The following is a 15,907-nucleotide window of genomic DNA, read 5'->3' as shown; positions in this document are numbered from 1 at the left end:
TGGGATACAAAGTCAATAGACAAAAATCAGTTGCAGTTCTATAACAAACTGTTAGAGAAATTAAGGAAAGAGTCCTATTTGCAGCTGCATTATAAAGTAAAATACCTACAGGGTATTAATTTAAGCAAGGAGGTGAATGTTGTATACTTGAAACTATGAGACATTGATTAAGGAAAGAAGTAGAAGAAGACACAGAAAAATGGAAAGCTGTACCGTGCCCTTGAGTTGAAATAATTGTTAAAATGCCCATACTACGTGGGGTGCCTGGGTGGTTCAGTTAGCTGAGTGTCTGACTTTTGATTTTGGCCAAGGTCATGATCTCACAGTTTGTGAGATTGAGCCCTGTGTCAGGCTCTGTGCTGACAGTGCGGAGCTGGCTTGTGAAACTCTACCTCCCCCCTCCTCAAAAATGAATAAACATTGAAAAAAAAAATTCAGTACTCCCCAAGACAATCTACAGATTTGGTGCAGTTTGTAACAAAATTCCAGTGCCATTTTTCACAGAAATAACAATCTTAAAATTTGGCATCTCAAAAGGCCCCAATAGCTAAAGCAATCTTGCAAAAGAAGAACAAAACTGTAGGCTTTGTGCTCCCTGATTTCAAACTAGATTACCACCTTAAGACTAATCAAAACACTATGATAATTGGCATAAAAAGCCGTTGCATCAGTGGAGCACTATAAAAAGCCCAGAAATAAACCCATGCGTATGTGGTCAATTAATTGACCACAGTGGAAGCAAGAATGTGCAGTGTGAAACAGAAAGTCTCTTCAATAAATGGTGTTGGGAAAACAGAAAAGACATATGTAGAGGAATGAAAATGGGCCACTATCTTAACACAATACACAAATCAACTTAATGGATTAAAGATCTGAACATTAGATCTGAATCCATAAAACTAGAGGAAAATCTAGCCAGTAAGATCCTTGACAGGGGACTTGGTAATTTTTTGAATTTCACACCAAAAGCATAGGCAGCCAAAACAATAGTAAACACGGACTGCAGCATATTAAAAAGCGTCTACATAGCAAAAAAAACCAACAAAACAAAACGAGAAGGCAGTCTACCAAATAGGATATACCTTATATGGGGTCAATCTCAAATATATAAGGTAATTATCATACAGCTTTGTAGCAAATAAACCATCTGATTGTTTGGGCAGAGGATTTGAATGGACATTCTTCCCAAAAAGACATATTAATGGCCAATAGGTACATGAACAGATATTCAACGTCACTTGTTCGAGAAGACAGTGACCTATCATCTCAAAAATAGCGACCAAAAAGATGAGAATTAACAAGTGTTGGCTAGGGTATGCAGAAATGAGAATCCTCGGGCACTGTTGGTGGAAATTGTGTAAATTGGTGTAGTCATTATGGCAAACATTATGAAGGTTCTTCCAGAAATTAAAAATACAACTATCATGTGATAACATTTCTATTTCCATGTATTTATCTGAAAGAAAGAAAGAAAGGCATTACTTTTAATAAGTACACCTGCATGTTCATTGAGTATTATTTACAATATCCAAAACTTGGAAACAACCTAAGTGTCCATTGATAGATGAATGGGATTTTGTGTGTATATTTACAGCGTGATATAATTCAGCCATAGAAATGAAAAATATTCTACGATTTCCAACAGCATGGGTGACATTATGCCAAAGTGAAATATGTCAGGCAGAAACAAATCCCTAATTAGACCTCACTTATAATATGGAATCTAAAGAAAACTCTGAATTTATGGGTACAGAGAGCAAATTGGTGATTGCCATACATAGTCTGGGAGGTAGGGTTCGGGAAATGGGTGAACGTGCCCAAGAGGTATAAGTTTCCAGTTATAAAATAGTCCTGAGGATATAATGGGCAGTATGGTGACTTTAGTTAATAATACCATAGGGTATATTTGAAAATTGGTGAGAGAGTAGATCTTAGAAGTTCTCAGTCACAAGGGTAGAAATTTTATAACTTGTGTAATAGCAGATGTTAACTAGAATTACTGTAGTCATCATATGCTGCACACACACACACAGAATCATCACGTGATACATCTAAAACTAAGGTTATATGGCAGTTATATCTCAATTTTTTTTTAAATAAGAGGATATAAAACGAAGAGCAGTGCTGAGAGGGGGGACATCTTTGCCTTATACCTGATGTTAGGGGGCCTTCTTGGGTTCCCCAACCCAGTTCCAAAGTAGGAGAGGGTGGGATCCCTCACATAACCCACTAATCCTTGGACACCACTGATGTGTCCAAGAGTTCAGTTCCATTCTAACGCTTATCTACTTGGAGATAGCAAGAGATTCCATGGGTTAGTGGAAGTCCTGCAAGGCTGTCTTCTACCCAGTCCCCTACTTTAGATGCCAGTCACAGGCCTCAGGCCAACCAACTACAGATTGTAGGGTCCATCAATATCCACCTTAGCTTTTAGTTTTTAAAAAGATTTATTTTGTTTTGGGTTTTTTTTTTGTCTGTTCAGTTTAATTTATTTATTTTGAGTGAGAGCAGGGGAGGAGCAGAGAGGGAGAAAGAATCTTAAGCAGGTTCCGTGCTGTCACAAAAAAGCCTGATGGAGGGCTTGAACTACCGAAATGTGAGATCATCACCTGATTTGAAATCAAGAGGCAGACACTTTAACTCACTGAGCCACCTAGGTGCCCCCCACCTTAGTTTTTCATTTGCTGGAGTGGCTCACAGAACTCAAGGAAATTCTTCATGTTTACTGGTTTATTAAAGAATACAAATCAATAGCCAGGTGAAGAGAAAAATAGGGTGAGATATGGGGAAAAGGTGCAGAGCTTCTGTGCCCTCTGAAGGCATGTCACTCTCCTGCATCTCCACATGTTCACCAATCCAGAAGCTCTCTGAACCAAGTTCTTTGGGGTTTTTGGAGGCTTCATTACATAGTCTAATTAACTAAGTCATTTGACATTGGCTCTTTAACCCTTCGCCCCTCTCTTCTCTCTGGAGGTTGAGGAGTGAGGTAGGACTGAAAGTATAATTTACATTATCACAGAGGACATTCCTACCTTATTCGTACAGTGTTATTAGGCTCAGATATACAACATAATGATTCAACAATTCTGTAGGTTACTCCATGCATATCAAGATAAGTGTACTCTTGATTCTCCCCCATTGTAGAGTGGTAAGTCATGAAAATTGTTTCCTGAGCAGTGAGTGTGTCTTTTCCCAGCAGTGGCCAGTGCATGAAAACTGAATTGATCTTAGACTTTTAGTTCATTTCTCACAGTGTCTCTAAATTTGATAAGTTTTCATCTCTTATAATTACTCTCTGTTCCCATTGCTTTTGTTGCAAGGACTTAAATTTCCTGCTATTTCAAAGACTTCGTAGTTGCTTTCCTACTTTCTGTTCATTCCACTTTTTTCATCTTTTACAATGTTTTAAGGATCTTTCTAAGAAGTGATTAATATGATGGTATTTTCTCCTTCAGTAGTTACCAAAGTCCTATTTGTAGAAATGGTAACTATTTGGTCCATGCAAAACAAGAAAAATAAGGAAAAGATTTTCTATGAATAAAGATTACTCCCTTTATTTTTTTAAAAATTTTTTAAATGTTTTATTTATTTTTGAGACTGAGAGAGACAGAGCATGAGAGGGGGAGGGGCAGAGAGAGAAGGAGACACAGAAGTGGAAGCAGGCTCCAGGCTCTGGCTAGCTGTCAGCACAGAGCCCGACAGGGGGCTCGAACCCACGAATGTGAGATCTGACCTGAGCCGAAGTCGGAGGCTCAACCGACTGAGCCACCCAGGCGCCCCAAGATTACTCCCTTTAAAGTCTATTTTATTCTGTTATGTTGTAATGTTTGGGGAGTATTTAAAATGTCCCTTTTAAAAGTCTGTGTGGGATTAGATGTTATTTGCTAATTTAGATTTCCTTGCTTGTCAACATGGCAGTTCTTTCTAAATTTTTAAGTTAAAACCTCTTTATTTTGACCTCTGAAATCCAAAGGTCTTAGAATCTAGTGGCATATAGCATATGGTCCCTGCTAACTTGATGATGGTACATAAGATGATTTGCTTGTAAAATAATCTAATGAATTTCATCTCTGATGCTACTCTAGTTCACTGATTGAGGCTCTGTGGAGAGGACTTGGTGTAGAAGGCTTGTGAGACCACGTTTGTACTAAGCTGAAGCTACACTGAATTTGCAGAATATCCACTGGGCAAAGGATGGGTGAAATCCTTATCTGGCCTATTCCTACTTACTCAGCTTTTCATTCTGCTTTTCCATGTGTGCAAGGTTTATTCTGTAGAGGGACCCTGAACTAATAGTTTTCTGAAAGCATGCAGTATGTTTCTCGTAATTGAAGCATAATAGAAACTTCCAACAATTACAGTTGAAATATGTTATTATTTAAACCTATATTTTTAAAGGAACAGACTAATCCTTTTCCTTTTTATGCCTTAAATAGAATAAACTGCTTAACCAATTAAAGAATTACGAGGAAGTGAAATAGTTTGTATGTTCTGAGTGGTTTTTGTGTTTTAGGTTATTATAACTTGTGTATGTATATTTATATGTTAAAAGAGAAAACCTTGAGCTAAGAATTTTAATATATACTATGTTTAATATGTTCATGTTTACCTGTATCTTCACTGATGAAAACATTCCAGATATTAGAATTTTTTTTTAATGCCATTTACATTCTGAGAAAAATACAGAATGTATTTCTGGGCATTAGATCCAAGATACATTTTTTTATTATTTTAAAAATCTTGTTTTTATAGTAGAGTTTTCATAATTCGTTTATATATTAGTACTTCATATTCTGTTCACCTTAAGGAATAGGACGTAGGTTTCTCAGGCGTTTGAAATATTAAACCAGGAAAACAGAATGATTGTGTAAGAATTTTCTTCCTCAGTTTTTTCTAACCTGAGTGTTCATACACAGTTACATAGATTTCATCTAAATCAGATTGATAACCCAGCAAAGTACAATTACAGTATAAAGTAAAGGGACATGTGAGTAGAAAGGATCAAGACTGAAAAACCTACATAGTAGAAAAATGTATGCTTGTGAGGAATGAATGGAATTTGGCGATTAAATTTAATATGAAAAGCATTTTGTTGTTCCGTTACAATTGGTTTTTTTTTGTTTTTGTTTTGTTTTTTTAAACTTACAGTCTACATCAGCATCAGCATCACCATTTCAGTCTACATGGTATAGTGAATCTGAGATAACTCAGGGAGCACGCTCAAGATCACAAAACCAGCAACGGGATCATGATTCAAAAAGACCTAAACTTTCCTGTACAAACTGTACATCTACCTCAGCCGGGAGAAATACTGGACATGGTTTAAATGCTGTATCAGGTAAGAGTTAAATTTGTGTAAGGATTATTAAATATGCATTGTGGACTAAAGCCCTCTTACCAAAAACTCAGTGTTATTTAATAAGTTCTACATTTAAGACTGTGGGTCAGAAATGTAATGGAGATTTAAAAATCTTACCTAAAGTTAGTGCTGAAACTAAAATTAACTCGTCTTAGATTTTTTTTTTTTCTAAATTTGATACAAATTTCCTATATAAACAAGGTTAGTATATTTTGATTAATTAGAATAGCTGATCTGTTTGGTAATCAGATTGTATTTTGCCTGTTACTATATAGGAGTTCACTTTCTTTTTAATTGTTATACTTGGAAAGCCAAATTTACTGATATGTTACCATTCTCTAACCTAAGCATATCTTCTATAAATGGTGAATGTTGTGTTACATACTTATATTTAGAAAACACAGAAATTCTTTTTTTTTTTAAGAATGTCCTTAGTATCTAGCTTTTTTTTTTTAATGTTTTATTTATTTTTGATACAGAGAGAGAGAGACAGAGCATGAGAGGGGGAGGGGCAGAGAGAGGAGACACAGAACCGGAAGCAGGCTCCAGGCTCTGAGCTAGCTGTCAGCACAGAGCCTGACGCGGGACTCGAGCCCATGAACATGAGATCCGACCTGACCCGAAGTCGGAGGCTTGACCGACTGAGGCACCCAGGCGCCCCAACACAGAAATTCTTTAAACAAAAAATAGTTGGTAGTATTCTACTTGGAGTTGTATATATAAGGAATCTGAAGTGATGATTCAATACTGGCCCTTTGTATGGCATTGGACAAGTCACTTAACCATCCTGGGATTTACATGACTTACCCATTAAGCTCCATGGATGGTATTTTGTACTCACAGACATACATTTATTGCATGGATTGAAAACTTCTTTTCCTTGAGAGACCAGGAGGCTCCCTCCTCACATTCCTTTTCAAATGAAAAACTAGGAAATACCTGAAATAGTTTAAAGATGAGACAGAATTTGTGATGACACAATTGGAGATAAAATTCTTGAAATGTATTTGTATTATCATTTGAATTAGTGTAAGGGATTCCTTTCTATTTTGATAGGCAGGACCTCCTGGGGAAAGATACTGCCCATTAGGAGTATATTAAGAGTAGTGTGATGGATAAGAGCAGACTGTCCTTAACATTGTAGACAAACACCATTGTGCACAGATACTTTTGGTCTCTTCTACTCTGTGAAGGCATAGCATTAAATACCCTGGGCCATTTCCCTGAATGAGGAGGAATCAATAAGGCTATTGGGACTAGGAAAGGAAGAACCAAAATTTCAAGGTAAATAGTTAGGGGGGAAAGTTTTCAGACTTATTTTTAATTTATTTTGTTAGATATTATTTCACTTAAAACTTCAGATTATGATTGCAACAGTACATTGATTCTTAGACTAAGAGTGAACCAAGTGTGATGGCAATGATAATATTTCTGATAAAATACCTTGTGTCTATAGTAAAACATTTTCCATTTTGAGATGGCTTGATTTTGGCTGTTCTCCAATATTAGTTTTCATTGACTTTTCAGGAAACTCTGCATCATTGACCAGCTTTGCATTTTGTTTTGTAATTATTTTATGTCATGCTCATGTGATGTGGTCAGGTATTCTAGCAGGTTACTTACTGAGACATTAACATCATGGCTGGGTGGTAAATTTTAGAGTTAGAGAAGAATGTGTTTGAGAAGGAAATAATTTTATACGTGATGAGTTCAATAGTGAATAATTTTATGTTTTGCTGAATTTTGCTTCTGATTGCAACTATGTAACAAATCATAATAACATACCTGTGTTGTACCACATATTTGTCACCAGAAATCTTGAAGGCATTTTCTAAATTAAAATATTTTCTGTTATTTTAAGAATCTTCTTGGAGGCATAATCAAGTTCCTAGATCTTCATCAATGGTACTTGGATCATTTGGGACTGACTTAATGAGAGAGAGAAGAGATTTAGAGAGAAGATCAGATTCTTCCATTAGTAGTCTTATGGATTATAGCCACCGAAGTGGTGATTTCACAACTTCATCATGTATGTATAACTTGTTATATTAAAATTATAGTGCAAACGAATACATGAAGTGCATCTTATGGAGATTTCAAAATAACTTAGTATGTATTTATACTGTATACTAGCTTATTTGTTTTTATAGTTTAAAAAATAAAAAGTTTAAAATAGATGTACAGTAGTATCTGGATTCGGTCTCCTTATAATTTTCTATATGTATGTGTTGGAGCACCTGGTTGGCTTAGTCCGTTAACTTTCTTGGTTTCCGTATAGTTCGTGAGATTGAGCTCTACATTGGGCTTTGTGCTGTCAGTTTGGAGCCTGCTTGGGATTCTGTCTGCCCCTCCCCCTCTTGTGCTCACGCTCTTTCGTGCTCTCTAGCTCTGTCTAAAATATTTTAAAAATATTTTATTAAAAAATGTGTATGTTGTAAAGTATACTAAATCGTTTTTGCATACCCCCAAAACATTTGTGTTAATACAGTTGACCCTTGAACAATGCAAGGGTCAGGGCACTGGCCCCTGTCTGCCCCTTCCTTCATTGCAGTTGAAAATCTTTGTATAACTTTTCACTCCCCCAAAACTTTATTACTCATACCCTACTGCTGCCTGGAAGCCTTCCAAAAAATGTAACCAGTTCATCAACATATACTTAGATGTTGTATGTATTATATGATGATTTCTTATAATAAAGTAAGCTAGAGAAGAGAAAAAATGTTATTAAGAAAATCATAAGGAAGAGAAATACATATATATTGCCTACTGTATTTACCAAGAAAATCTGCGGATACGTGGACCTATGCAGATCAAATTCATGTTGTTCAGGGGTTAAGTGTATTGTGTATTAACTACTTAGTGGTAAAATTCTGACCTAACTAAAGCTTGAAATCAGCATTTTAAGGCATAATTTAGAATTACTTGTGTTTAACATGAATGTGCCTTTATTCATTCAGTTGAAATAATGATGCACACTATTTCTGTCAATATACATTAAGCTTAAGGTTTTCAAAATTAAATGCCATAAAATAGTAATACTGAAAAACAAAAAGAGCATATTGAAATTGACAGATCTAGCAGGCAAAAGTGGAGTTTGATTTATGTAGAAGAAAATACATTTGTTTAGGGGCACCTGGGTGGCTCAATTGGTTAAGCATCTGACTTGATTTTGGCTCAGGTTATGATCTCACAGTTCATGAGATCAAGCCCTGCATTGGATTCTGCACAGGCAGCACGGAAACCTGCTTGGGATTCTCTCTTTCCTTTTCTCTCTACCCTCCCCCCTTGTGTTTTCTCTTTCAAAATAAATAAATTCAAAAAAAAATTTTATTAAGATAATTTTTACACCCAACATGGGGCTCAAACTCAGAACCCCAGGATAAAGAGACACATGTTCCATCAACTGAGCCAGCCAAGCATGCCCTATTTAGGTTATTTTAAATAAGCTTATTGGGGCAAGCTTTTACCTTGACCAATGACCAATGAAAACTTCTTTTTATTTGTTTGGTGTTAGGTGGAGGAGCTCTAGTATACAGTATCAATGGCATCTAGATTTGAACATCTAAAAGTATAAGGTAGAATAGATTTAGCCACTAGTTTAACCCTTCTTAAAGGTCCATGTGTTAGCACAGCAGCAGTCTTACTCTTAAGCTAAGGCTGTGGATGAGAATTCTTTATAAAAGAATGCTGTAGTGTTTCTCATTCCTTTTCAAGATTAGAACCACCAGTAGTGGGCTCTTTTCTGACTCCAGCAAGTATTGAAAAGCAGAGGTATGTCTGATAAGTAACCAGAGATAAGAATCACTGCTTTGAACTTGAGAGAAAAAAGATTGGATGAAGTTTCAGCTGTTACCAAGGTTTGCCATAAATTTTTAAGGCTAGGTATTTGTATGAAATAACTTTTATACTTCTTGCAGAGTAGAAAAAATCTCCAAAACAGTCTTTCTAGGATTATTTTGCCATTATGTGTTTTAAGAGTCTTTTACAGTGAATTACTTGGCCCGTTTAAAATTCCTTATGCAGTTAGAGGTGCCTGAGTGGCTCAGTTGGTTAAGCATGCGACTTTGGCTCAGATAAAGATCTCATGGTTTGTGAGTTCAAGCCCTACATCTCTCTGCTGTCAGTGTAGAGTCTGCTCTGGATCCTTTGTCTCCCTCTCTCTCTACTACCCCCCCCACGCACTCTCAAAAATAAACATTTTTAAATAAAAATAAAATTCCTTATCCATTTAGATATTTGATATTTACCATATCAATTTCTGATTAATAAATTCAGACTTATTACCTTCATCAAGTTAGTAGATATAAGTGTTTTTCTCATTAGCTATGATACATTTCTTTTCAGTTTATAGTGTTGACTTAGCACTATAAAAAGAGAAGTACATTTATGTGTTCTATAATAGTTATGCTGTGTATTCATAATATAGCAGTGTCATTTTGAATCCAGTGTTTCATTTTGCAATGATTAATAAATATAAATTTAATAATACTCATTATTTCATGTAATTGGTTATCTTTCTTTTCTTTTAAAAATAGATGTTCAAGACAGAGTTCCTTCTTCATATTCACAGGGAGCAAGACCAAAAGATAACTCATTGAGCACTTTACAGTTGAATACATCATCCACAAACCACCAAATGCCTTCTGAACATCATACTGTACCATGTTCTAGGGACCCTAGTAGAAATTCTCTAAGATCAAATTTTTCTCCAAGAGAATTGGAATCTCCCCAAAGCAGTACACAGCCTGGATTTTCTTATATTTCAAATAGAGATGAAACCTCAACCATAAGCAGTTCAGATAGGGTTGGTTCATCTCAAAGATCATTTCAAGAATCTTCTGACAACGAAGGTAGACGTTCAACCAGAAGATTGCTGTCACGTATAGCTTCTAGTATGTCATCTACCTTTTTTCCCCGAAGATCTAGTCAGGATTCCTTGAATACAAGATCGAGTTCTGAAAATTCTTACGTTTCTCCAAGAATCTTGACAGCTTCACAGTCTCGTAGCAATGCAGTGTCAACTTCTGATGTTTCTGATAATAGGGCATCTGAAGCTTCTCAGGGATTTCGATTTCTTAGGCGACGATGGGGTTTGTCATCTCTTAGCCAAAATCATAGCTCTGAGCCTGATTCAGAGAATTTTAACCAAGAATCTGAAGGTAGAAATACAGGACCATGGTTATCTTCCTCACTTAGAAATAGATGCACACCTTTGTTTTCTAGAAGGAGACGAGAGGGACGAGATGAATCTTCAAGGATACCTACCTCTGATATACCATCTAGATCTCATCATATTTTTAGAAGAGAATCAAATGAAGTGGTTCACCTTGAAGCACAGAGTGATCCCCTGGGGGCCACTGCCAACAGATCACAAGCATCTGCAGCATCGAGTAGTGCCGCTACAGGCGGCTCCACACCAGATCCAGCTCACAGTGGAAGAAATACAGGATTAACAGGGATCCTTCCTGGTTCCTTATTTCGATTCGCAGTCCCCCCAGCACTTGGAAATAATTTGACCGACAATGTCATGATCACTGTAGATATTATTCCTTCAGGTTGGAATTCATCTGATGGAAAAAGTGATAAAACTAAAAGTGCACCTTCAAGAGACCCAGAAAGACTGCAGAAAATAAAAGAGAGGTAAATTTGAATACCTGTCATAAGTCTGTAAAGCAAGAGCAGGTTAGAGGAGGAAATCTTTATTTTTTTAGTTACTTTTTTTTTTAATGTTTTACTTTTGAGAGAGAAAGCACATGAGTGGGGAAGGGGCCAGGGGATTGGGGGGTAGAATCTGAAGTGGGCTTTGCAGTGAGCCTGATGTGGGATTCAAAATCGTGAGATCATGACTTGAGCTGAAGTCAGATGCTCAACCGAGTCAACTAGGTGCCCCAGAGAACTTTATTTCTGAAATGGCTTCTCATAACATTGATATCTGAAATTTCTTCCTTAAAATTTATACCCACTAAGATGTTAGATTCTCAGAGGTAAAATGGATGAAAATTAATAATGAAGGTAGGCACTAGGAGTATAGATTGTATCAATAAATAGTCTAAAGGTTATTTTTAACCAGCTTTCAATACAGCTTTTTGCATAAAAAGGCAAAAAAATCTTAATGGCTTACCCTGTTCCTTGTAGACCATTGCTAAATAGGATTGCTAAAGGGGCCCCAGTGGTTTATGAATGATCAAAACCATCTGTCTTAGCCTTAATAAGATTTATTTACCATTTATTTGTATTTCTCATCTCAGACTCTTTTAGAATGATGTAAAATCATTCACACAAATGATTTTGTTTTTGAAGTCTGTGTACGCAGAATATTTTTTTTTATGTTTTTTTATTTATTTTTGAGAGACAGACTGCACAAGTGGGGAAGGGTCAGAGAGAGGGAGACACAGAATCTGAAGACAGGCTCCAGGCTCTGAGCTAGCTGTCAGCACAGAGTCTGACGTGGGGCTCGAACCCACGAACCACCAGATCATGACCTGAGCTGAAGTTGGACGCTCAACTGACTGAGCCACTCAGGCACCCCAAGATATTCTCTCTTTTTTTTTTTTAATGTTTTTATTTATTTTTGATACAGAGAGAGACAGAGCATGAGAAGGGGAGGGGCAGAGAGAGAAGGAGACACAGAACCGGAAGCAGGCTCCAGGCTCTCAGCTAGCTGTCAGCACAGAGCCTGACGCAGGGCTTGAACCCACGAACGTGAGATCGGACCCGAGCCGAAGTCGGAGGCTTAACCGACTGAGCCACCCAGGCGCCCCAAGATATTCTTTATATATTGTAAATATTTGACAGAAATAGTAGTTTAAATTTAAGGCTTAGACTCTTTCTGCACATATAATCGTTGTACAGTTGAAGGTTGTTTAAAAATCTGGTAAGAGTGAAAAGATGGAAGATCAGAGATTTGAATCCTAATTTGATTATTTGTCATTTTAGTGTACTTAAATTTTTTTATCTGTTAAAATAATTTTTTTATAAAATCTATTAGGATAGTTCATGTAAAATATAGGAAGAAAAGACAGGTAAAGCTAAGACTGGGGTGTTTTGGGTTTTTGCTTTTTCTTGTTTATTAAGGCCTAATGTAATGGAATTATTGGGAAGCATAGTTTATACTATTGTTTTAGATTTTTTATTTTTTAAGAAATACATTCAAATCTAACTCTGGGGATCAAGAGAGTCTAGGATATTGGACATTAGGCATTCTCTTTTTTCCTTATGTAGGACAAATTATACCATGGGACTATTCTCTTTCTGCATTTGAAGTTTGCTATTTTTCCTTTCTTGGAAAAAGATGCCCTGGTAGTGTTAGGTTTAGTGTCATAGTAACTTCCTCTGATTATAAGCTCTCTGCTGATGAATGCAGTAACTGTTATATTTCCTATGTTCAAAGTTAGGTTATTTTGAGGGCAGTGGTTAAACAGAGGGCAAAGCATTAGCTTAGTACTTTACAGAGAGAGAAACAAATGAAGCCAGTCACCACCCTGTCTGGTTAGATTATAAAACAGTAGTTGTTGATTATTTTGTCATAGAGAGTTTGTGGGTATTCCTTTATTTTATATTTTTTGCTAATACATGAAGATTTAAAGACCTTCCACAAGTTAATTAATAGGTCTAATAAACTGAAACACTTAAATAAAAATAATTGTAACTATAAGCCAGAAAAAGTTAAATCTGAAGGTAAAATATAAATATTTACGTTTGAGATTTTATCTCTGGTGTAACCAGAGCATGATAGTCACCTAACAGTTGTACATCTAATCCTTTTTCCACGCATCTTTTTGCTAAATTTATTAGAAACCTGTATCATCCAGCTTATATTTCAGGAATAGGTTAGCATTCATTTGTTGTAATTTACTGAGTAGCTCTTTCATGCCAGCAGTAGACTAAGGCAATAAGGACTTGTGTGTGTGTAGTCATTAAATATTTGTAAAATATATATATATGGCTATCATTCTGCATTTAAATTAAGCAATGCATGTTTGTCTATTAAGTAGAGGACACAGGTTAATGAAACTGCTTCACTTTAATTAAATGCCTACCCTGTAGAAATGAGGATGATTAAATACCTTGCTAGAGGTAGAGGAAAGGAGGAATTTAAAAGTCTTTTGTTTTTTACTGTGAATAAGCACCAAAGTTTATCAGTTTAAAACTGTTTGTGTTTCTGATAGCATGTAAGTGAAAAAACACAAGTTAGGATTTATTGAAGTTGTCCTAAAAGTTTTTTGGGAAGTGGGGGAGGAAAATGCTAAGTGTATAAGCACATCACCTTTATAATGTTGGAACTGAAGTGTAGTTTATGATACTGTAGAAATTAAAATTTCTTAGGGATATTTGTATAGTGATTGTGAAAAATAAGTTCTATGAAATAAGTGATATCAAAGACAATTACTTAAGGCATTTGAAGGGTAATAGAGTATCCTGTTTCATTTACCTTTAAAACATTTGTAATTTTCATTCTCAGTTGTTTTTTGTGATCATTGCAGTTTTTTATGGTTGTTTGCTTTTTTCTACTCAGAACATGAATAGAAATAACAAAAATATTGCTTGAGATTATGTATGATTGGAAATGACCAACTGGAATAAGTTTTGATAGCTGTGTTTACAAAATTGTTCCTTCTTTTCTAGCCTCCTTTTAGAGGATTCTGAAGAAGAAGAAGGTGATTTATGTAGAATTTGTCAGATGGCAGCCGCCTCATCATCTAACTTGCTGATAGAGCCTTGCAAGTGCACAGGAAGTTTGCAGTATGTTCACCAAGATTGTATGAAAAAGTGGTTACAGGCCAAAATTAACTCTGGTAAGATTGCCTTTCTGTGTGTTTTGTTTTCTCAGTCTTTGCAAGAGATGCATTTTAGTTAGCAAATCTGATTGTAATTTGCTGATTGTCAAATTTATACTCAAAAGTATGGTAAATATTTTTTGAAGCAAAAGCATTAAAGAACTTGGTTAATCTTGCTTCAAAAGTTAATTTATTGTGCTATTTTTAAAAATATATTTTTTGTTTTGGGGTGCCTGGGTGGCTCAGTCGGTTAAGCGTCTGACTTTGGTTTTAAGCGTGTCATGGTCTAACATTCATGAGTTAAAGCTCTGCGTTAGGTTCAGTGCTGACAGCTCGGAACCTGGAGCCCATTTGAGATTCTGTCTCCCTCTATCTCTGCCCCTCCCCTACTTGATTGCCTACTCACGCGTGCTCTCTCTCTCACAAGTAAAAATAAACAAATAAATAAAATATTTATTTTTGAGAAAGAGAGAGTGCAAGCTGGAGAGGAGCAGAGGGAGAGGCAGACAGAGACTCAAACAGGATCTAGGCTCTGAGTTGTCAGTGTAGAGCCTGACGCAGAGCTCAAACTCAAAACCATGAAATCATGACCTGAGCCAAAATCAAGAGTCAGATACTTACTTAACTGATTGAGCCAGCTAGGCACCCCAATTTTTTTTTAATGTTTATTTATCTTGAGAGAGTGAAATTTAATTTTAAAGTTGAGAGGCGTTTAATTGTTAGACCACGAGAACCAGAGGATAAAGTAAAAATGACTCATAAGGTGAGAAGGGTGGGAAATTAGATTAGTAAGTGTACACAGATTTAAAAAATGTGTTTAATGTTTATTTATTTGAAAGAAAGAGAAAGCAGGGGAGGGACAGAGAGAGGGAGACACAGAATCCCAACCAGGCGCCATCAGCACAGAGCCCCACATAGGGCCTGATCTCGAACTGTGAGATCATGAGCTGATAGGAAGAGCCAGATGCTTGACTGATTGAAGCACCCAGGCGTCCCATTGTATGCTATTGTATAATATTGATGGTCTGATAATAGTTGGATAACAGGAAAATATTTGCGAGGTATGATGGCATCAGTGCTAATTATAATCATCTTTTGTAAGATGGGTAACCTATGCAAGCTGGAGATTATGAGATTCCTGGGAGAATTTTTTTGTTTGTAGCTAGATACAGCAAAGGCCTCTGTGGAGTAGAGAGGTAATGTTTTCTTCTAAAGTAGCCTGATCCCAGTGCTGTAGGGCAAACCCATCTCACCTGTTGCAGCCTCTTCTTAGCTGTACAGTGTTATGACAGCTTCTTGGCTTCTTAATGCCCTGGGGCATAATCAAGATTAAATGAATGTTCAGCTTGGTAGCATTTGTTCTTGGCACTTAGTAAGAGCCCAGAAATGTCAGCCATTACCAAAATAAAAAACAAGTTGACTCAGCCTCTAATACATTTGCAGTTATACATTTAGTGTTATGTAGGCAGGAAAACAGTTGATACAGTGTGTTAAGAACATTGTTAGGCCTCGATTGGAATAATGGCTCTAACTTAACTGGAGGATTTGAGTAAGTTTTTTTTAACATTAGTTAAAAAGCGTTAGAGTTTTAAAAAACATTGATGCATTAGATGTAGGTCTGGGATTGGGCCTCATTTTCATTATGAGTAAAACTGAGTAATACCACATAAGGTTGTTGTGAAGGTCAAATGAGATGACGTTTGTAATTAGTTTCTCACAGTACTGGGCATGTGGTAAATAACTCAGATGGGTTTTATCAGGTTATTAAAAA

At 36.3% G+C, this 15,907-nt stretch overlaps 1 protein-coding gene across 6 annotated transcripts in view; it reads left to right on the top strand.

Annotated features, from left to right (window-relative positions):
- MARCHF7 (membrane associated ring-CH-type finger 7) overlaps positions 1-15,907 on the top strand; it is a 50,215-nt gene that overhangs the window by 23,805 nt on the left and 10,503 nt on the right. For all 6 annotated transcript variants that reach the window (XR_003906657.1, XR_003906656.1, XM_029934519.1 and 3 more), the window contains 4 exons: positions 5,149-5,338; positions 7,221-7,388; positions 9,895-10,999; positions 13,985-14,154. Coding sequence is in view for 4 of the 6 variants with exons in the window: in XM_029934519.1 (XP_029790379.1) it covers positions 5,149-5,338; positions 7,221-7,388; positions 9,895-10,999; positions 13,985-14,154 (1,633 nt within the window). In the remaining 2 variants the exon portion in view is untranslated. The remainder of the gene's footprint in view (positions 1-5,148; positions 5,339-7,220; positions 7,389-9,894; positions 11,000-13,984; positions 14,155-15,907) is intronic.

Source organism: Suricata suricatta, chromosome 3 (assembly GCF_006229205.1).
Source record: "Suricata suricatta isolate VVHF042 chromosome 3, meerkat_22Aug2017_6uvM2_HiC, whole genome shotgun sequence".
NCBI classification, from domain to species: domain Eukaryota; kingdom Metazoa; phylum Chordata; class Mammalia; order Carnivora; family Herpestidae; genus Suricata; species Suricata suricatta.
Note: the sequence above shows the minus strand (reverse complement) of the source record. Positions and strands in the feature narration are given on the sequence as shown.